The 23,730-nt window shown below is 39.5% G+C and overlaps 2 protein-coding genes across 7 annotated transcripts in view; one reads left to right on the plus strand and one right to left on the minus strand.

The window, feature by feature from the left end:
- CSTF2 (cleavage stimulation factor subunit 2) overlaps nucleotides 1–16,386 on the minus strand; it is a 31,829-nt gene extending 15,443 nt beyond the window's left edge. Inside the window, exons 1-7 of one of the 5 annotated variants that reach the window (XR_011565178.1) lie at nucleotides 16,219–16,384; nucleotides 14,987–15,065; nucleotides 14,271–14,440; nucleotides 13,452–13,588; nucleotides 12,566–12,685; nucleotides 12,335–12,472; nucleotides 8,109–8,232 (exon numbers count right to left, since the gene is read on the minus strand). Coding sequence is in view for 4 of the 5 variants with exons in the window: in XM_070783743.1 (XP_070639844.1) it covers nucleotides 8,109–8,232; nucleotides 12,335–12,472; nucleotides 12,566–12,685; nucleotides 13,452–13,588; nucleotides 14,271–14,440; nucleotides 14,987–15,065; nucleotides 16,219–16,276 (826 nt within the window). In the remaining variant the exon portion in view is untranslated. Of the gene's footprint in view, nucleotides 1–8,108; nucleotides 8,233–12,334; nucleotides 12,473–12,565; nucleotides 12,686–13,451; nucleotides 13,589–14,270; nucleotides 14,441–14,986; nucleotides 15,066–16,218 lie in introns of all 5 variants that reach the window. The other 4 variants (XM_070783743.1, XM_019955679.2, XM_070783741.1 and 1 more) reach the window with 4 other exon arrangements.
- A 109-nt stretch (nucleotides 16,387–16,495) lies between these two features.
- SYTL4 (synaptotagmin like 4) overlaps nucleotides 16,496–23,730 on the plus strand; it is a 97,482-nt gene continuing 90,247 nt past the window's right edge. For both annotated transcript variants that reach the window (XM_070783737.1, XM_070783736.1), the window contains exons 1-2: nucleotides 16,496–17,021; nucleotides 18,275–18,381. The gene's annotated coding sequence lies outside the window, so the exon portion shown is untranslated. The remainder of the gene's footprint in view (nucleotides 17,022–18,274; nucleotides 18,382–23,730) is intronic.

The raw sequence follows: 23,730 nt of genomic DNA on the forward strand, positions 1-23,730 counted from the left end.
AGGGGGTTCTGTAATACAGCATAATGGCACATACTTCCTCCCACAAGACGTAGTACTATTCCCAGGGTACTTTGTATTTTAAATCTGTGAGTATACTGTTTCAGTGGTGACAAAGATTTGTGGGGGCACAGCGGGCATTTTATGAGAAGCCAATAGGTATACTATTAATAGATGTTCTGCAAAGTGTGAGACAGTTCTATCAAACTGAGAATTACTCTATCTTGCAAAACTTTCACATGTCTTGCTGAATATTCACATAAATGAAAATCTTTTTACAACCGTCTGAACTTAGAACTTGTCTTATTTATTTGTAAGCAAAGAGCTTCTTTGCCCTGTTTCTACACCAACACATACACACACTGAATTTTCCAAAAATGCAATTACTGAAGTATTATGGGAACTGTCTCTTGTTAATAACTTTACTAAGAGTTTTCATTTTCACCATTCAGAAAATCACATCATCAATGTCAATGGTCCTTGTGGTATCTGAATTGCCAAAACATACCTGGATCTGTCTTTTACAGTATAGGTGCAAGCATCTGTTATTTTTTGTTTTCCAGTGAACTTGTCCTTAAATACTTGCATATTTATAATATTTTTTATTATAAGTTAATTTCCTTTTACTTCCCCCTTATATTATAGTTAGGGTAACTATACCAAATTTTCTTGGAAACCATGTTAAGTATGTTATGTCATCTGTACATTTCATTTTAGGATAGTAAAGCATCAGATAAGAAAAAGATAAGAGCTAGTAAAGTAATGCTCAAAATTCTCCAAGTCAGGCTTCAGCAATACGTGAACCATGAACTTCCTGATGTTCAAGCTGGTTTTAGAAAAGGCAGAGGAACCAGAGATCAAATTGCCAACATCCGCTGGATCATCCAAAAAGCAAGAGTTCCAGAAAAACATCTATTTTTGCTTTATTGACTATGCCAGAGCCTTTGACTGTGTGGATCACAATAAACTGTGGAGAATTCTGAAAGAGATGGCCTTGACCTGCCTCTTGAGAAATCTGTATGCAGGTCAGGAAGCAACAGTTAGAACTGGACATGGAACAACAGACTGGTTCCAAAGAGGAAAAGGAGTACATGAAGGCTGTATATTGTCACCCTGCTTATTTAACTTATATGTAGAGTACATCATGAGAAACGCTGGGCTGGAAGAAGCACAGGCTGGAATCAAGATTGCTGGGAAAAATATCAGTAACCTCAGATATGCAGATGACACCACCCTTATGGCAGAAAGTGAAGAGGAACTAAAAAGCCTCTTGATGAAAGTGAAAGAGGAAAGTGAAAAAGTTGGCTTAAAGCTCAACATTCAGAAAACTAAGATCATGGCATCCGGTCCCATCACTTCATGGGAAATAGATGGGGAAACAGTGGAAACAGTGTCAGACTTTATTTTTTGGGCTCCAAAATCACTGCAGATGGTGACTGCAGCCATGAAATAAAAAGATGCTTGCTTCTTGGAAGGAAAGTTATGACCAACCTAGATAGCATACTGAAAAGTAGAGACATTACTTTGCCAACAAAGGTCTGTCTAGTCAAGGCTATGGTTTTTCCAGCGGTCATGTATGGATGTGAGAGTTGGACTGTGAAGAAGGCTGAGCACCGAAGAATTGATGCTTTTGAACTGTGGTGTTGAAGAAGACTCTTGAGAGTTCCTTGGACTGCAAGGAGATCCAACCAGTCCATTCTGAAGGAGATCAGCCCTGGGATTACTTTGGAAGGAATGATGCTAAAGCTGAAACTCCAGTACTTTGGCCACCTCATGCGAAGAGTTGACTCATTGGAAAAGACTCTGATGCTTGGAGGGATTGGGGGCAGGAGGAGAAGGGGACGACAGAGGATGAGATGGCTGGATGGCATCACCGACTTGATAGACATGAGTCTGAGTGAACTCCGGGAGTTGGTGATGGATAGGGAGGCCTGGCGTGCTGCGATTCATGGGGTCACAAAGAGTCGGACGCAACTGAGTGACTGAACTGAACTGAAAGCATCAGTGTAAGATATCTGTTACAAAAAGGAGTCACTGGGTCTAATAGTGTTGAGACTGACAGGTCTACTCTAACCAGCAGGGGTATGATTGCTATACAAAGACTAAACATATACCATAAGTACTTGTCTGGTCCTTCCCACACAGCAGTAATTTTCTTTTCCTCAAAACAGTAATATTTGCTGCGAAAGGGAAGAAAAGACAGGCTGAACTATTTGCAGTTCTTTAACACTTATCTAAAATATCCAAGTACATGTCACATTCTCTTATCCCATTTAACATGTCAGGCATCAAAGAGCCATAAATTGAGAACCTGAATCTGTGCTAGCCGTAATAATGTTACTAAGTAATTGTCATTTTAGACAACTGATTTGATAAAATTAATATAGCCTCCAGGCTTGCTCATCTGTACAGGGAATGAGTATCTTCTCAGAACACGGTCCCCAGATGAGCAGCATCAGCATCACCAGGAATGTGTCAGAACTGCAAAGCTCAGAGCCCTACCTCAGACCTGCTGAATTAAAGTCTGGGTGTGGAGACCAGTAATCTGTGTTTTAATAAGCCCTTCAGGTGAAGCTAATGCACATTAACATCTGAGGTCTAAATGATTTCAAAGTTCTCTTTTAGCTATAACGTGCTATGATTTATTCAGACCACTCACCAAAACGATACAAAGATTTAGGATCTGAGGTAAGCAGTAGCAGAAGCCATCATGGGCCTAATTTCTCATTACACTATCCCATAACGGCACCTTTATTTGTACGGACTAGCTTCCCAGAAGTGGAATTGGTGGGTTAAAGTGTACATGAATTTTTAATGTGAGACTATTAAAAGGATGAAAAACTGTACATTTCCACTAGCAATGTATAGTATCACTCCCTCCACCAAGTGTCATCTCTGAAAACTTTTGCTTGTCTGCTAGGCTCAAGTATAGTGAAATCTTGTTATTTAATTTGCAATCCCCTGAAAAGAAACGAATGTTTTTGTTGCCATCTGGCTTTGCTCTTCTATGAAGTACCTACTCATTTTTTTTGCTTACTTTTCTACTAGTTTGTTTCCCCTTCTCAGCAACTGCCAAAGAGCTTCGTATAGGGTATCCTAAAACTTGTAGTGAAGTTTTAATAACTTTAGAACTATAAATGCTACAAACTCATTAAAAAAAAACATGAAAATTCAATTACTTAAATTCCTTTTACACTTACTTTGTGTTTCTAATACTCTGCTGCTGCTGCTGCTGCTGCTAAGTTGCTCCAGTCGTGTCTGACTCTGTGCAACCACATAGATGGCAGCCCACCAGGCTCCCCCATCCCTGGGATTCTCCAAGCAAGAACACTGGAGTGGGTTGCCATTTCCTTCTCCAATGCATGAAAGTGAAAAGTGAAAGTGAAGTCACTCAGTCATGTCTGACCCTTAGTGACCCCACGGACTGCAGCCTACCAGGCTCCTCCATCCATGGGATTTTCCAGGCAAGAGTACTGGAGTGGGGTGCCATTGCCTTCTCTGTCTAATACTCTAGAACTAGCAAAGTTCCTTTATTCTTTAATCAGGTGTTAAGGATATTCACTTTCCTTTAAATACTGCTTTCACTATTTCCCCACACACTTTTTAATGGAGTGTATTACTTTTTGTTGTATTTTTGATAATTTATAAATTTCTTTTTATTTCCTCTTTAATTCAAGGACTACCAAGAATATGCTCCTTAACTTTAAAATGTTTTTTACAGTTGCTTTTTAATTATTTATTCCTATCTTTATTGGCTTATACGGAGAAGGCAATGGCACCCCACTCCAGTACTCTTGCCTGGAAAATCCCATGGATGGAGGAGCCTGGTAGGCTGCAGTCCATGGGGTCGCTGAGGGTCAGACACGACTGAGCGACTTCACTTTCACTTTTTACTTTCATGCAATGGAGAAGGAAATGGCAACCCACTCCAGTGTTCTTGCCTGGAGAATCCCAGGGACGGGGGAGCCTTGTGGGCTGCCGTCTATGGGGTCACACAGAGTCGGACATGACTGAAGTGATTTAGCAGTAGCAGTATTGGCTTATAAGCAAAGAATGCAGCATGTAAAATCTCTACATATTAAAACTTGTTTTTATTTTTTATGGCTAAGTAGTCACTTTTTAATGGGATGAGTATATTTTCTAGTCAAAATATGTAAGGCTCTTTATGTTAAATCAAGCTTACTGGTTCCATTATTTTATTTTTCAACATCCTTACTTATGTTTTGTCTACAGATGACAATGATTTATATACTGTATGTTAACAGTTCATGACAATGTTAAGTACAGAAATGGATAGCAGACATTTTTATAGAAACTTGACACTGCTGTGACATACAAATGCATGATGTGCACTAGGCTCACTGAACAGGGTATAGACCAGCTTAGGTGTTTCTCAACTCATGTAATGAGTTGCATGTCACAAGTTGCACACTTGCCATGTGTAGTAGGACCATGTTACATACAACTTGTGATATTTTAGGATAAGTTAGGAACCTATAACACAAGAAAATATATAAAACACGGAATCTCTTTCTTTCAGTGAAAGGTAATTTAAGTTCAACGGTAACTCTATAGGATAAGGGAAAACTGTTTGCTGAAATTTATTTAAAAATCCCTTATTCCAGGAACATACCTAAACATAATAAAAGCCATATATGATAAACCAACAGCAAACACTATCCTGTTGATGAAAAATGATGAAAAACTGAAAGCTTTTCCCCTAAAGTCAGGAACAAGACAAGGGTGCCCACTCTCACTACTACTATTTAACATAGTTTTGGAAGTTCTAGCTTTTCTTCATCAGAGAAGAAAAAGAAATAAAAAGAATCCAGATTGGACAAGAAGAAGTAAAACTCTCACTGTTTGCAGATGACATGATCCTCTACACAGAAAACCCTAAAGACTCCACTAGAAAATTACTAGAGCTAATCAATGAATATAGTAAAGTTGCAGGATATAAAATTAATACACAGAAATCCCTTGCATTCCTATACACTAACAATGAGAAAACAGAAAGAGAAATTAAGGAAACAATCACATTCACCATTGCAATGAAAAGAATAAAATACTTAGGAATAAATCTACCTAAAGAAACAAAGGCCTACTTATAGAAAACTATAAAACACTGATGAAAGAAATCAAAGACGACACAAATAGATGGAGAAATATACCATGTTCATGGACTGGAAGAATCAATACAGCAAAAGTGAGTATACTACCCAAAGCAATCTATAGATTCAATGCAATCCCTATCAAGCTACCAACGGTATTTTTCACAGATCTAGAACAAATAATTTCACAATTTGTATGGAAATACAAAAAACCTCAAATAGCCAAAGCAATCTTGAGAAAGAAGAATGCAACTGGAGGAATCAACATGCCTGACTTCAGGCTCTACTACAAAGCTACAGTCATCAAGACAGTATAGTACTGGCACAAAGACAGAAATACAGATCAATGGAACAAACTAGAAAGCCCAGAGATAAATCCACACACCTATGGACACCTTATCTTTGACAAAGGAGGAAAAAATATACAATGGAGAAAAGAAAATCTCTTTAATGAGTGATGCTGGGAAAACTGGTCAAGCACTTGTAAAAGAATGAAACTAGAACACTTTCTAACACCATACACAAAAATAAACTCAAAATGGATTAAAGATCTAAATGTAAGACCAGAAACTATAAAACTCCTAGAGGAAAACATAGGCAAAACACTCTCCAACATAAATCACAGCAGATCCTCTATGACCCACCTCCCAGAGTAATGGAAATAAAAGCAAAAATAAAACAAATGGGACCTAATTGAACTTAAAAGCTTTTGCACAATGAAGGAAACTATAAGCAAGGTGAAAAAACAGCTTTCAGAATGGTAGAAAATAATAGCAAATGAAGCAACTGACAAAGAATTAATCTCAAAATTATACAAGCAGCTCCTGCTGCTCAATTCCAGAAAAATAAACGACCCAATCAAAAAATGGGTCAAAGAACTAAACAGATATTTCTCCAAAGAAGACATACAGATGGCTAACAAACACATGAAAAGATGCTCAACATCACTCATTACCAGAGAACTGCAAATCAAAACCACAGTGAGGTACCATCTCATGCCAGTCAGAATGGCTGCTATCCAAAAGTCTACAAACAATAAATGTTGGAGAGGGTGTGGAGAAAAGGGAACCCTCTTATACTGTTGGTGGGAATGCAAACTAGTATAGCCACTATGGAGAACAGTATGGAGATTCTTGAAAAAACTGGAAATAAAACTGCCAAACGACCCGGCAATCCCACTGCTGGACATACACACCGAGGAAAGCAGAATTGAAAGAGACACGTGTACCCCAATGTTCATCACAGCACTGTTTATAATAGCCAGGACATGGAAGCAACCTTGATGTCCATTGGCAGATGAATGGATAAGAAAGCAGTGGTACATATACACAATGGAATATTACTCGGCCATCAAAAAGAATGCATTTGAATCAGTCCTAATGAGGTGGATGAAACTGGAGCCTATTATACAGAGTGAAGTAGGTCAGAAAGAAAAACACCAATACAGTATACTAATGCATATATATGGAATTTAGAAAGATGGTAACGATGACCCTATATGCGAGATAGCAAAAGAGATACAGATGTAAAGAAGAGTCTTTTGGACTCTGTGGGAGAAAGCAAGGGTGGGATGATTTGAGAGGGTAGCGTTGAAACGTGTATGTTAGCATACGTGAAGCGGATTGCCAGTCCAGGTTTGACGCATGAGACAGGGTGCTCAGGGCTGGTGCACTGGGATGACCCTGGGGGATGGGATGGGGAAGGAGGTGGCAAGGGGGTTCTGGATGGGGAAGACATGTGCGCCTGTGGCTGATTCATGTCAATGTATGGCAAAAACCACTATAATACTGTAAAGTATTTAGTCTCCAATTAAAATAAATAAATAAATAAATAAATAAAAATCCCTTCTCCCATTCCCTGTCAACTTAGATCTTTAGACTGGTTTCTTTATAAAGCAGAAAAATTTAAATCCAAATTATCACCTATTAGTTGTGTTGCAGTTAATGTAACCCAGATTAGATAAAATAACAAACAAGTTTGTTGCATGCTGCTGCTGCTAAGTCGTTTCAGTCGTGTCCAACTCTGTGGACAGCAGCCCACCAGGCTCCCCCGTCCCTGGGATTCTCCAGGCAAGAACACTGGAGTGGGTTGCCATTTCCTTCTCCAATGCATGAAAGTGAAAAGTGAAAGTGAAGTCGCTCAGTCGTGTCCGACTCATAGCGACCCCATGGACTGCAGCCTACAAGGCTCCTCCATCCATGGTACTTTCCAGGCAAGAGTACTGGAGTGGGGTGCCATTGCCTTCTCTGAAATACAGGTCATATGTTCACACAGGTGTTTCATATGAGGAGTCACTATTCCACCCATAACATTTTAAGTTATGGTTGCTGAATGATGAAAAGCTGTAAGTGTAATATTAATTCCTACATACACAATTTTAGTGAACATATTAGTTTTTAAAATTCTTTTCTTCCTTTTGTTGTTGTCTCACTATGGGGTCACACAGAGTTGGACACGACTGAAGCGACTTAGCAGCACTATAGTTCATGAAATACAGTGTTATGTTTGTTAAACATAATGGTAACAACAAACATGACCAGGCATTTTGTTTTTGTTTCCCACCCCCCACCCACCCCATGTACTTTTTAACCTAACCTAACAGTCTCTGGCTCTTAGTGGGAGAATTCAGTCCATTCACATTTAGCAGAATGACTACATGAGACTTTATTCCTTCCACCTTAACTCTGTGTTTATTATTATAACTTCACAATGTCATTTCCTTTTCTCTGTATTTGTTGATTTGGTCTAGTTTCCATTCATTCTATTTTTCTCCTCATTAACTTGGAATTTTATCATTCTTTGCCTTGCTCTCATAATCAGACATGTAAATTTGTATACAATAAATCAACTATTTCTTCCACCTAGGATATATACTGCCTAGCTATACATTAGTATCAAGATCTCATTGCCACATCATAATTTTGCTATATACTATGCCATTTGCTATAACGAAACTCTAGCAAAACATCAAAATGTCAAAGACTCTAAATGAAAACATACCTGCAGGAGCTAAGGAACCAGGGCCAGGTCCTGTTACAGTGGCTGGTATCTGACCTGGTGCTGCAACTCCAGCCTGCAGGGAAGCTTGCATCAGAGGAGGCGCACCATTGACATGCATTCCACTCTGACCAAGAGAAAAACCAGAGTATATATAGGCCTCTGTGGAGACTCAACATGCAAAGTCTTCAGATGGATACCACCAAATATTCTACCAAATACCCTTTTCCTACAGCATGTCTAATGCAACATTAGATTTATAACACTTTGAACAGAAGTTGCAATACATACAATGAGCCTGGTTATACAGAACACGACTAAGAGAGACCATATTCTAAAAGTAGAGATACACAAGTCTTGTCTGTGCAGTGAGGCCATTTTGTTCAGTGGCTCAGTTGTGTCCAACTCTTTGTGACCCCATGGACTACAGCACACCAGGCTTCCCTGTCTTTCATCATTTCCCAGAGTGTGCTCAAACTCATGTCCATTGAGTTGGTGATGCCATCCAACCATCTCATCCTCTGTCATCCCCTTCTCCCGCCTCCAATCTTTCCTAGCATCAGGGTCTTTTCTAATGAGTCAGCTCTTCGCCATCAGGTGGCTAAAGTATTGGAGCTTTAGTATCAGTCCTTCCAATGAATATTCAGGATTGATTTCCTTTAGGATTGACTGGTTTGATCTTCTTGCAGCCCAAAGGACTCTCAAGAGTCTTTTCCAACACCACAGTTCAAAAGCATCAATTTTTTGGCACTCAGCTTTCTTTAGGGTCCAACTCTAACATCCATACATGATTACTGGGAAAACCATAACTTTGACTAGATGGACCTTTGTTGGCAAAATAATGTCTCTGCTTTTTAATATGCTGTCTAGGTTTGTCATAACTTTTCTTCCAAGGCCATATATAACACCTATTGCTGACTTCAAGACCAGGGCCTGGCAGTAAGAGTTTTTTTTTTTAAAAAAAAAGTGCCTTGAAACCAAGAGGAAAGAATTTAAGACTTTTTCCTTTTAAAAATGGAACTGTTGGCAGTCTATGTTTTTAAGGTGAAAAAATTTTTTTGACCATTCTTTTCTCATCACTTTTCTTAGATACAATTCTTGTTTGAGGGGAATGTAAACAACAAAACAGTTTAATGCTACATTAAAGCTCCTAGAGGGAAAGGGAATGTTATGTTTTCATCTGTGTATTTCCAAGAGAACTGAGGAGTCCCTTGGAATAGAAAGAGCTCAATAAATACAGAATAAAACTAAGGTATACAAGTATTTTAAAAATCACATGGTCTCAGAGAACACACACGAAACTCTAGAACAGAAAAAAGAAAACTGTATAGTGAGCTTGTTAAGAGAAAACAGCCTATGAGGACAGATAGAACCAGGTTCAGACCCTGGATTTGCCACTTAGATTGTTATTTTTGGAGCAGTTAACCTCTCTGGATCTTAATTTATTTCCGCATTTACTGAATCAGAGCATGGGTTGGTAAACTATGACCCATGGAGCCAAATTTGGCTCACTGCTTGGTTTCATAAATAAAGTTTTACCAGAACACAATCATGCACATTTGTTTGCGTATTGCCTATGGTTCATTTCATACTCTAATGGCAGAGTTGGGTAATCAAGACAGATCCCATGGCCTGCAAAGCTGCCCCCAAATTTACTATCTGGCCATTTAGAAGATGTTTGCTGACCCTTACCATAAACCTTTGTATGAGTCATTCAAGTTGTTTACCTCTGCCAATCTAACAGGTGAAAAATGGCAGCTTACTGTACTTCATTCACATTTATCTTGTTTTGAAGTTGAACAGTTTTCACACATTTAATATATATCTGCATTTCTATGCTTATGAACAGTTCATGTCCATTGCATAGTTTTCTACTGGGTTACTGGCAAGTTTCTTATTAATTTATTTGAGGTCTTTTTTGTTGTTGTTGTTTATTGTGAAAAATTCCAGATATATGTTATAGAGAGAATAAAATAACCATACATCTTAGGAAACATATTCAGTTGGTTCAGTTCAGTTGCTCAGTCATGTCTGACTCTTTGCAACCCCATAGACTGCAGCATGCCAGGCTTCCCTGCCCATCACCAGCTCCTGGAGCTTGCTCAAACTCATGTCCATTGAATTGGTGATGCCATCTCACCATCTCATCCTCTGTCATCCTCTTTTCCTCCCGCCTTCAATCTTTCCCAGCATCAGGGTCTTTTCCAGTGAGTCAGTTCTTCACATCACGTAGTCAAAATATTGGAGCCTTAGCTTCAGCATCAGTCCTTCCAATGGACATTCAGGAGTGATTTCCTTTAGGATTGACTGGTTTGATGTCCTTGCTGTCCAGGGGACTCTCAAGAGTTTTCTCCAACACCACAGTTCAAAAGCATCATTTCTTTGGCCCTCTGCTTTCTTTAGTGTCCGACTCTCACATCCATACATGACTACTGGAAAAACCATAGCTTTGGCTAGAAGGACCTTTGTTAGGAAACTAACATCTCTGCTTTTCAAAATGCTCTCTAGGTTTGTAACAGCTTTCCTTCTAAGGCACAAGTGTCTTTTAATTTCATGGCTGCAGTCACCATCTGCAGTGATTCTGCGGCCCAAGAAAATAAAATCCATCACTGTTTCCATTTCTTCCCCCATTTATTTGCCGTGAAGTGATGGGACCTGGATGCCATGATTTTAGTTTTTTGAACAATGAGTTTTAAGCCAGCTTTTACACTCTTCTCTTTCACTTTCATCAAGAGGTTCTTTAGTTCCTCTTTGCTTTCTACCTTAAGGATGGTGTCATCTGCGTATCTGAGGTTATTGATATTTCTCCTTGCAATCTTAATTCTAGCTTCTGCTTCATCCAGCCCAAGGAAACATATTTTTATATATATATATATATATATATATATATATATATATATATACACACACACACACACACACACATATATACACATATACATATATGTGTATACATTTATATACATATATATATATATATATATATATACAATTGAAATCTCCCATAGGTCTTTCCCAGTTGCATCCTGCATCTCCCTCTTAAGACAACCACTGAACAATTCTGATGGATGTTTTGAAGTTTTAGGTAATCAATTACATACTGAACATGTTCTTTGCAACTCATTCAACATGCTTTTGGGATATGTACAGACACATACATCCCATATTTTGGAAATGCTGCTGCTGCTGCTAAGTCGCTTCAGTCGTGTCCGACTCTGTGCGACCCCACAGACGGCAGCCCACTAGGCTCCTCTGTCCCTGGGATTCTCCAGGCAAGAACACTGGAGTGGGTTGTCATTTCCTTCTCCAGTGCATGAAAGTAAAAAGTGAACGTGAAGTTGCTCAGTCGTGCCCAACTCTTAGCGACCCCATGGACTGCAGCCTACCAGGCTCCTCCGTCCATGGGAGTTTCCAGGCAAGAGTACCGGAGTGGGGTGCCATTGCCCATTTACTTATTTTCACTTCTGTAGGGCATTACATTTTTGAGTTGTCTGTGTTGATAGCATGTATCCTAGTTCACCTTAACTGCTACATGAAACTACATTCTGAAAGTTATTCATGGTGACAAAATGTATTTTATTGAACTGTTACAGAGTATTTCATTAAATAAATACACTTTTCTCCATTCTTCCATTGTTATACATTTAGGATGTTTCCAATTTTTCACTATTATAAAGTGGTGATAAATATTCTAGAACATGACTAACTTAAGTAGTCAGCCTGCAGTGCATCATGTGTGTGGCAAATTCTTTTTTCCAATTTGTCGTTTGTCTCCGGTATTTATTTCTTTTTCTCCATACAGGATTTTTCAGTTTTCAAATATATTGATTATCATGGCTCCAAGGTTTTGTGTCACACTTGGAAAATTAGCTTCACTTTTTTCATCGGTAAGAATGGAGATAAGAGTGCCAACATCATACAATGCTCTAAGTATTAAATGAGATAGTATCTATGGAAGAACAAAGTGTCAACCACAGTGCCATGCATGCATATACACAAAATTAGCTTATAAAAAAGGGCATAAAGCAAGGATCTTTGTTTTACAAACTTGGCACCAAATATGTCTTAATTTAGATGTCATGTACTATGCAACCTTGTTAACTGTTTTTATGCCTGGAAATTGAAATTATCATCTCTGGCTGCTGAACATTCCTCTTTCAATATACCCTTCTAAAATGAAAATGACATTCTCAAGGCAGAAAAAAAAATGTTAAGGGATAAAGTCTTACCAAAGTCTGGGCCTGAGGTGTCTGAGGATTCTGCTGGTTCATTGACACACTGGATCCTGAGCCAGGTCCGGCACTGTGGACTGTCTGAGGGTTGCCTGCAATCAGCGTAGGGATATTTGTCTGGCGATGCAAAATTTTCTAAAAAGTGAGAAGACAAATCTATGTGCTGTCTGTTTCTTTCCTACTCATGGTTTACCTTAGCATTTCCATAAAAGAACCAGAAGCACTTACCAAGGCAATTTCTGGATCCACAATTCTCATGACTACCTGTGCTTGTAGCAAAGCATAAGCCAGTTGAGGGTTCTGAAGCAGCATGTTCCGTGCTTCTTGAGGACTATTCTGGACACAGAGCTGTGAAGATAAACAGATTCATCATTAGGTTCAATACTTATTACTCAGAAATTGACAGTGATTTAGAGCTATTCTCATCTGAGAAATGTAATATGCAAGAGGCTTTTAAAGCTAATACTGGGACTTTCCTGGGGGCCTCCTGATTAAGAATCCACCTGCCAATGCAGGAAACATTGGTTCCATCCCTGGTCCAGGAAGATTCTACATGCTGCAGGGCAACTAAGCCTATGTGCCATGAGTCCTGAGCCCGCATGCTCTAAAGCCCATGCTCTGCAACATCAGAAGCTGGCACACTGCAACTAGATTAGCCCCACTTGTTGCAACTAGAAAAAGCCCGTGCAGCAATGAAGACCCAGCATAGCCATAGATAATTAATTACTTTTTAAAAAAGAAGCAATTATCAATTTTTACATAGCACAGAAAATCTTGGGCATGGCAGGCCAGAATAGGAGGAGGTATTTCAAATACCATAATACCACCATTTAGGGAAAAAAGCCACATTTTAACATCTACATATGATATCTATGGGCCACAAAAACCCAGCCAGATTGTGTAGGTGTGTCTGTGCACAAAAAATAGAAAACTCTTTGTATGAAATATATAATACACTGTGTACATGTGGAATATTGAAGGTGTAAGAAATGTTGGTTAACAGGCACATCTACTATTTGAGCTCAGGATATCATTTCCATTAACTTATCAATGACTCCTTGAAGAGTTGATATAATAAAATATGATTTAATCATAACCTAATCCCTCCTCCCACCTTCATCTGTTTCATCAGCTCAAACATCTGCTCTGGTGGAAGGCTGGCAACTGCTTTGCTAATGGACTCAGGGGCATCCTCAGGACTGATGGTCTCTCCATAAGGTGACTCAATGACAGGGGCACCAGTTCCAAGGCCTGATTGGGAAGAAGATACAAAAATGTTAAGGAGGTAAAATAAAGAGCTAAATCATTTCAGCTATCTACTTTCCAAGGCTGCTGTAAGAACCTGTTGATAACTTTAAATTTTCTGGAGCCTAGAAATCAGTGATTTGCAAATATTTTATTTCTGTGAAGTAAAGTCACAGAGTGTATTTTCTGTTCTCTGATGAAAGTTGAGACCAAGATCATACAGGTGAACAGTGTTAACCTAAATTAGGGACTAGGCATATCCATTTCCTTTCACAAGTCATTTCAGAAGCAAAAGGTTCAAACAGAAAAAATTCTAATTTCAAAATGGAATTTCTGGATCTATTACCTTGTGAAAAAAGCCATGAGAATGCCTTGGTATCCCCACCAGTTACAGATCTGGTAACATAATTACAGGAGTGGCAAACACTAACGACAGTTAACATGACTTACGGCTTGGTAAGCCTGAAATTCATCTTCAATTGGAAATCAACTCCTTGGAGATGGAAGGGCTTAAGCCAATTTTACCTTATTTCTCAAAGACACACACACACTTCCCTAAGCACTAGGTGGGTCAAGTAAAAAGGCTGATAACCATTTCAACAGATACTAAAACATATCAGTGAGTGAGAAATCTTCATTGTTACATCTTTACTAACTCAAGTTATATACAGCTTGGAAGTATACTCACTCTTCAGCTCTTCTTTGTTCTTTTCGCTGGCAGCATTGTCCACTCGAAGCGCTCTCCCACTAAATTCACGCCCATTTAGGTTTCTCATGGCACTAAGTGCTGTCTCCTGGTCTTGGTATTCACAGAAGCCATAACCTTTTGGCTTTCCTGTCTCCCTATCATAAACCAGCCTGGAGAGCAGAAGCAAGCATCAGGTGCAAATGTTACATACACACAGGGTTCCTACTACCATTACTGTTGTTTTAGTCGATAAGTTGTGTCCAACTCTTTTGTGATCCCATGGACTGTAACCCACCATGCGATTTTCCAGACAAGAATACTGGAGTGAGTTGCTATTCTCTTCTCCAGGGGATCTTTCCAACCCAGGGATTGAACCCAAGTCTCCTGCATTGGCAGGCGGATTCTTTAGCACTGAGCCACCTGGGAAGCCCCTCCCACTACCACTGCCTTGTAATTTGGTGTACCTAAGACAGATAACTCCATTGCTCTGTCCCATTGAAACATTTTTTACACATCTTTTTAAGTGAAAACAATGTATCTTAGTAAAAATGAATGTGAATCCTATGGTATATGAATCTCAATGAAGCTGTTACAAACTAACAAAGAAGAAGAATGGATGTGAAAATTCACCAGTAAAAACCTTACCATTATTACTAAGGGCCAAATCTGTGGTGATTCTTAAGAAACTTCCACCAAGTAGTAAAAGGGGATCTCACCTGAAACTAACAACAGGTCCAACCTCAGAAAAGATGTCCTTTAACTGTTCTTCAGTAGCCTCATAAGGAATGTTCCCCACTAAGGAAGAAAATAGATAACATATCAAAATTCTGATTTTTGTAACCTAGATCTTTAGTGACAAAGAATCTGAATATATCACTGACAATGTAACAACTGGTTCAAATACAATGTTCCTTCAATCCCAGTTTCCTGGTAGTCCCTTAGATAAGATTTTAATTTTGGCTGCTGACTTTAATTACAAGAGAAATAAAACCACTGAGACTGGACACAAAAGAAGTAGGCATTCTTTAAGTGTCAGTTTTCAGACTAGACTGACAAGTGTTAGATTTTCCTTAACTACGGTGAAAATAAATACTTAGGCATTGGTATTTATCTGAAGTTGTTTAAGTTTTACCATTAACTACTAAAAATGTCAATATTATAATTTTTAAAGCTGGCGCATATGTCTTTATTTTTACATATACATGCACTCAAAGGAGAATGACCATGAGTGTACTAGAGGATGTTTAAAAATTATTCTGTTGTAAAACAACTATAACAAAAAATATTGGGAACTGTTTCCTCACGTTTCTTCCGAAAGATGCTTTAAAATCACCACGCGTACTTAAAAAAAAAAAAAAACAAAAAAAACAAAAAAAAAAAACAAAAACTTTTTTCGGCTGAAGATTACTCAGAATAGACTTGACCCTCTTAAAAATTTCTTCAACTACGTTTTAATCGTTCGTTCATTCATTCATTCATTCATTTACAATCCATCTTAAGACGCCAAGTAGCCACTACTAATAAACACGAACTAAAATGTAACCGGTAAAAAGCAGAGGATGAAAGCCCTTATGAGAGGGCGGGAAGTGAACACAAGGCTCTATACCCTCAGCACACAACCTGTATTCTAGGCTAGAGGGTGAGAAGTACCACAGGACATTGCCATGATCCCTCGCTTCTGGCTAATAATTGAAGCTCATGAAAAGAGAAACGCATAGAAGCTGAACGGTAGTTTTTTGCAACACGGTAGTTTTTGCTGAGAGACCTTGGGGGAAGGGGTGCATCACTTTGATCACGAGTCTCTCAGGCTGGGGGCCCCACAGGATCGAGCTGTAAGCCCGACCTATGGCTCCCATGGCGATTCCCGAGGCGCAGGGAGGGGATTCCCCGCCGCTCCCTGTCTTTTTCTGTCCCTCCCCGATGGACAGTTCCACATAATTTCTCTCACCGAACACGGAACGTAGAGAACGATCCACCGCAGGGTCTCTCACAGTCAAACCCGCCATCGCTCTTTTCCTGCGGCTTCCGGTGCGCCGAAGAACACTTCAGTACAGTGCTTCAGCCCAGCGCGGACCACACTTCCCTACGGCCGGTGAGCCGGAAGCGCCTGAGACGGAGACGCTTGGGCCGGATGGACGCAAGGTCCCTCCCTCGGCGTCATTCCGTCACAGTCGGTACGTATTACTTCCACTAGAGCACTTGCCGTCGCCCCCGGCCCCCTCTCCCCGTACCCAGCTTGAGAATAATGGTTCTGAGCTAAAGCTCGGCTAATTTGAAGGCTTTTAGTATATAGAATTTCTTATTATTCATTTTTTCCTTAGGCTAATGCAAGTGAATGTCGACCACAAAAATGATTGGGGCGGCGGCTTTACCATAGTAACAGGGAAGTCATTTGATAAACAACCCTGGCACTTTAACTTTAGTTCCTCCCTATTAGGGAAGGGAAACGCATGGCCCCGCCCCAGCGGCGTGAGTTTTATTCTTTTGCAAAAGCTGTGAACGTTCGGACTGAGAGAAAGAAAGAGAGTTGAGGCATCCTAGAGAATGAGGGTTGCTCAGTCTCAAGGCGTCAATATAGCTGAGGATATGGGGAAGTAAAAGCAGAACAAATTCGCCTGCTTTCTTGTAGCCTGTGGGCTCCCCGTGCTTGGTGGTGAGGGGGCGGGGCGACGGAGGATATTGGCAGGCAGGGTATCAGAAAACATCGAAACTGAAGTATCTTTGATCCCTGGTACACAGCAAGCAGCTAAGGTATGATTTTAACTCGGGTTGCTTTGGCTCCAGAGGATGAATGTTTATGTGCTGTATCTACTACTTTCAAATATAACTCAGAATTTTAATGGCGTAACTTGAAATCATTTTTGGGAAAGAACTTAGAGCATAGGGCCCAGTGATGGTGGATCAATGGCTCATAATAATGAACCACTAAAGAACAGGTTGAGGCACCAAGGCTTGTTCTGCCTTCAGCCATTTGTGGAGAATGGACTGTTGGTTCTGTCAATTCATCAACCACTCCTGTTGGTTAAAAAAGAAGAGATGTGTACAAGGGATATTTCCTAAGCTTCTTTTTTTTGGGGGGGGGGGTTCAGATACAGGCTAGATACCTATGACCCTACGTTTCATTGCTATTGTCCATGATTGTCTTTTCCCTTATATTGCTTCACTCCCAGAGAGGCACATTTGTTTTGCCTCCAGTTTGTAGCAAAATGAAGACAGAAGGTGTTGTCTGTTGCTGTTATAGGTATAACATCTCAGAGAGTCATGGAATTACATCCTCCTCTGAAAGGTAGCAACTTCTGGATAGACGTCTTTTCATGGAAAAAGATTCAAAATAGCCCTTGTAGCATTACCTAAGTTAAGAAAATCCTCTAGGAGGCCTGCAGACATAAGGTAACTCGGGACCCTCAGAGAGCACCTGAATGTTGACACAGATCCTGGTCAGTATCTGGCTATGGGTACCAATTGCCTTGCTTTCCAGAAAGAAACATCATTCCTAGGTTTTGCACTACTGCATTATCACACTGATTCTGCACCAGTGTTTATACTTTCTGAGAATGCTTGAGGGTTCAGCTCTGAGGCTACTCTACAGATAATTGTCTAATCCATCAAAGCTGGCTATTCAGTCTTTTGGTTTTAACATTTTCATTTTTTATTTCTTATCTAACTACTTTTCTTAATTCATGCTCAATGAATATATTTTCTATATTCCTTTCCCAGAATCCTGTTCCTTCAAAGGAGGTTTGGGATTCTTCACCTGTCCAAAGGCTGCCTTATGAGATCTTTTGCTTGGTAGCAGACCAGGGAGTTGGGCAGTCAGCTGAATTGGAAGATTTCATTTGTTCTTGGCAGTGGCATGCTGATCTCTTGTTGCTGATTGAGGACTGCTTCCAAACTAAGCATTGGGGAAAACTGATTAAAAGGAGGAAGTCTTTTGAGTTCTTTTCTATAGAAACCACCAGGCTTGTCTAAAACTTTTGCCAATTTGGGGTGTTGTTCTGTTTCAGAACCAGAAATCTGGGAGACCATTGCCTTGGCACATGGAATCCAGGGCCTAGTTAAATGAAGGTGGACATCACTGGATAGCACTTAAACTCCAACAGTATGCTGCTAGGTGAGCAGGGCTTGATTGAGCATGTGGATAATGGTATCAGGTTGGGATAAACAGGGTGATGATTAAAAAGAGTTACTATTTGTGAAGGGCCATATGTTGGGTTGGCCCAAAAGTTTGAGTTTTTCCACAAGCTGTTACAGAAAAACCCAAACTTTGGGGCCAATCCAATAGATTACAGAGCTTCTTTACATAGATCTCACTTGATTCTCACAAAACCTGGGAGACAGTTTTAGTGTGCTGTCTTTTTTCTTATTGTGATAAAATATGCATAACAAAATTTATAATTTTAACCATTTTAAGTGTATAATTCAGTGGCATTAAGAATAGTCACTTTGTGCAACCATCATCACTGTCCATCTCCAGAACTTTCATATTTTCACAAACCGAAACTCTGTACCCAGCAAACACTAACTCCCCCTCTCCCCAGCCCCTGTTAACCACCATTCTGTCTCTATGAATTTGAAGACATACCTCACATAAGTGAAATTATAACACTGTTTTTATTTGGTTATGGTTTGTTTAACAGCATAATGTCTTCAAGGTTCATTTATGTTGTAGCATGTATCAGAATTTCCTCCCTTTTTAAGGCTAAATAATAGTCCATTGTGTGTATATACCATGTTTTGTTTATTCCTTCTTGCGTTGTTGAACACCTGAGTTGCTTCTACCTTTTGACTATTGTGAGTAATGCTGCTATCAACATGGGTGTGCAAATATCTGTCTGAGTCCCTGCTCTCAGTTCTTTTGGATATATATGCAGAAGGTGAATTGCTGAATTGTGTGGTAGTTCTATGTTTAATTTTTAAAAATAATTTTATTTATTTATTTTTGGCTGTGCTGGGCCTTCGTTGCAGTGTGGCCTTTTTTCTAGTTGTGGGGAGCAGGGGCTACTCTCTAGTTGTGGTGTGTGGGCTTCTCATTGCAGTGGCTTCTCTTGCGGAGTATGGGCTCTAGGGCGGGGCTTTCCATGTGGCACTAGTGGTAAAGAACCTGCCTGCCAGTGCAACAAGCATAAGAGTCATGGGTTCGATCCCTGGATCAGGAAGATCCCCTGGAAAAGGGCATGGCAACCCACTCCAGTATTCTTGCCTGGAGAATCCCATGGACAGAGGAGCTTGGTGGGCTACAGTCCATGTGGCTTGGACAGTAAAGAATCTGCTTGCAATGCAGGAGACTGGGTTCGATCCCTAGGTCAGGAAGATCCCCTGGAGAAGGGAATGGCAAACCACTCCAGTATCCTTGCCTGGAAAATTCCATGGACAGAAGAGCTTGGCAGGCTACAGTCCATGGGATCGCAAAGAGTTGGATATGACTGAACAAGTAACACTCACGGGCTCTAGGGCAGAGGCTCAATAGTTTTGGCACACAGGCTTAGCTGCTCCAATGCATATGGGATCTTCCTGTGTCAGGGATCGAACCCATATCTACTGCATTGGAGGGCAGATTCTTTACCACTGAGCCACCAGGGAAGCCCCTATGTTTAACTTTTTGAGGAACCATCCTATTTTTACATTCTGTCATTTTACATCCTATCATTTTACATTCCTGCCAGGAGTACACAAGGGTTCCTATTTCATCCTCAGCAACATTGTTTGTTTTTTTTTAAATACAGTCCACCCTAATGAGTATGAAGTGATATTCCATTGTGGTTTTAATTTGCATTTCCCTATTATATTGGAAAAACCTACCATTCTCCTCTCCTGTGTGTCTCTTTTACTTTAACATAGAACACTTCACTTTTAATACTTCCGTGTTTTTCCCCACATGAAGCAATTCTCTGTGATACCAGGTGGGTGTCCTACAATTTAACTCAATTCTGACACTATCTGCTTGGAGATAGCATCAAATTCATAGGTTAAAGGCTCAGTCCCACAAGACTGCCTTCCACCTCCACTTAAGATGCCAGTTGTAAGTTCAGGTTATCACCTGTACTTCTGACTAACTGGCTATATAAATGAGAGGTTCCAGTGACTCCCTCCTTGGTTTCAACTTATTAACTAGAGTGGCTTATAGAACTCCAGAGAACAGTTACTTACATTTACTGGTTTATTAAAGGATATGACAAAGGATACAGTTGAACATCCATATAAAAAGATACATAGGATGAGCTCTGTGAGGGTCCTGAGTACAAGAGCTTCTGTCTCTGAAGAGCTGGGGTGCATCACCCTTCTGGTACTTGGATGTGTTCTCCCACTGGGAAACTCTTTGAACTCCTACTTTGGGGATTTTTATGGAGGCTTAATCACATAGGTATGATCAATTATTGCTCTATTTCCAGTCTCTCTCCCCTCTCTGCAGGATAGGGAGAAAGTGGAGCCAAAAAGTCCAAGCTTCTGATCCTAGCTTGGTCATTCTGATAACCAGCCTCCATCTAGGAGCTCACCCAGGGTTGCCTCATTAGAACAAAAGATACTCCTAGTGCTCTTACCACTGGGGTGAAAAACCAAATATTAGAATAAGAGATGCTCCTAGTGCTCTTAGGAAAGGGTTTTAGGAGTTCCGTGCTAGAAACCAAGAATGTAACCAAATATATATGTTTTCTGTTATCTCACACCTAAGGATTAATGAGCTTTTTGGCTGTTTGTATATGTTTGGAGAAATGTCTATTTAATTCCTTTCCCCATTTTTTAATCTGATTGTTTGGTTTTTTGTTGTTGTTGAGTTGTAGGGGTTTTAAAAAATATATTTTGGATCCTAATCCCTTATCAGGTATATGGCTTGCAAATATTTTCCCCATGCTGTGGGGTGCCTTTTTACTGTGTTGATAGTGTCCTTTGATGCACATCAGGTTTACATTTTGATAGAGATCAACTTATCTTTTTTTTATTTGTTGCCTGTGCATTTGGTATCATTTCCAAGAAAACTTTGCCAAATCGAGTGTCATGAACCCTTTCTTCTATGTTTTTTCTTAGAGTTTTATAGATTTATCTCTTACATTTAAGTCTTTGGTCCAGTTCAAATTAATTTTTGTATCTGGTTTAAGGTAAAGATCCAACTTCATCTTTTAGCCTGTGGATATCCAGTATTCCCAGTGCCATTTGTTCAAGACTGCCCTTAGCCCACTGAATGGCCCTGACACCCTTGTTGAAAATCGTGTGACCATTGACCATATATGTGAAGATTTATTTCTGGACTCCCAATTCTATTCCATTGATCTATATGTCTGTATTTGCTAGTAACACACTGTTTTGTTTATTGTAACTTTGTAGTAAGTTTCAAAATCGGGAAGTATGAGGTCTCCAACTTTTTTTTCTTCAAGATTTTTGTAACTATTCAAAATCCCTTGAGATACTATAGGAGTTTTAGGATGGATATTTTTTAAAATTTCTGCCAAAATGTCATTGGGATTTTAATAGGGATTGCTTTTGGTGGCATCATAACAATATTGAATTTTCCAATTTCTAGACATGAATGGATTTCTATTTATTTGTGTATTCCTTAATTTCTTTCAGTAACCTTTTATAATTTTCAGCATAAAAGACTTACACCTTTTGGTTAAGTTTATCCCTGAGTATTTTACTTTTTATACATATGCATGTGTATATATATTTGATATATAGCATTGTATTTTTACATATACATCACAATGATTCCCTATTTGTATATATTGCAAAATGATCACCACAATAAGTCTAGTTAACATCCATCACCCCACATAATCACACTTCTGATGAGAACTTTTATTTTTTATTTATTTATTTTAATTGGAAACTAATTACTTTACAATATTGTAGTGGTTTTTGCCATACATTGACATGAATCAGCCATGGGTGTACATCTGTTCCCCATGCTGAACCCCCCTCCCACCTCCCTCCCCATCCCATCCCTCAGGGTCATCCCAGTGCACCAGTACTGAGCACCCTGTCTTATTCATTGAACCTGGACTGGCAATCTATTTCACATATGATAATATACATGTTTCAATGCTATTCTCTCAAATCATCCCACCCTCACCTTCTCCCACAGAGTCCAAAAGACTGTTTTTTACATCTGTGTCTCTTTTCCTGTCTTGCATATAGGGTCATCATTACCATCTTTCTAAATTCCATATATTGCGTTAGTATACTGTACTGGTGTTTTTCATTTCCAACTTACTTCACTCTGTATATTAGGCTCCAGTTTCATCCACCTCGTTAGAACTGATTCAAATGTATTCTTTTTAATGTCTGAGTAATATTCCATTGTGTATATGTACCACTGGTTTCTTATCCATTCATCTGCTGATGGACATCTAGGTTGCTTCCATTCCTAGCTATTGTATACAGTGCTGTGATGAACATTGGGGTACTCGTGTCTCTTTCAATTCTAGTTTCCTCAGTGTGTATGCCCAGCAGTGGGATTGCTGGGTTGTATGGCAGTTCTACTTCTAGTTTTTTAAGGAATCTCCACACTGTTCCCCATAGTGGCTATATTAGTTTGCATTCCCACCAACAGTGCAAGAGGGTTCCCTTTTCTCCACACCCTCTCCAGCATTTATTGTTTGTAGACTTTTGAATAGCAGCCATTCTGACCGGTGTGAGATGGTACCTCATTGTGTAATTTGCATTTCTCTGATAATGAGTGATGTTGAGAATCTTTTCATGTGTTTGTTAGCCATCTGTATGTCTTCTTTGGAGAAATGTCTGTTTAGTCCTTTGGCCCATTTTTTGATTGGGTCATTTATTTTTCTGGAATTGAGCTGCAGGAGCTGCTTGTATATTTTTGAGATTAATTCTTTGTCAGTTGCTTTGTTTGCTATTATTTTCTCCCATTCTGAAGGCTGCCTTTTCACCTTGCTTATAGTTTCCTTCGTTGTGCAAAAGCTTTTAAGTTTAATTAGGTCCCATTTGTTTTATTTTTGCTTTTATTTCCATTACTCTGGGAGGTGGGTCATAGAGGATCCTGCTGTGATTTATGTCAGAGAGTGTTTTGCCTATGTTTTCCTCTAGGACTTTTATAGTTTCTGGTCTTATGTTTAGATCTTTAATCCATTTGAGTTTATTTTTGTGTATGGTGTTAGAAAGTGTTCTAGTTTCATTCTTTTACAAGTGCTTGACCAGTTTTCCTAGAACCACTTGTTAAAGAGATTTTCTTTTCTCCATTGTATATTCTTTCCTCCTTTGTCAAAGATAAGGTGTCCATAGGTGCGTGGATTTATCTCTGGGCTTTCTAGTTTGTTCAATTGATCTATATTTCTGTCTTTGTGCCAGTACCATACTGTCTTGACGACTGTAGCTTTGTAGTATAGTCTGAAGTCAGGCAGGTTGATTCCTCCAGTTGCATTCTTCTTTCTCAAGATTGCTTTGGCTATTTGAGTTTTTTTGTATTTCCATACAAACTGTGAAATTATTTGTTCTAGTTCTGTGAAAA

This window comes from Bos indicus, chromosome X, assembly GCF_029378745.1.
Source record: "Bos indicus isolate NIAB-ARS_2022 breed Sahiwal x Tharparkar chromosome X, NIAB-ARS_B.indTharparkar_mat_pri_1.0, whole genome shotgun sequence".
Lineage (NCBI taxonomy): Eukaryota > Metazoa > Chordata > Mammalia > Artiodactyla > Bovidae > Bos > Bos indicus.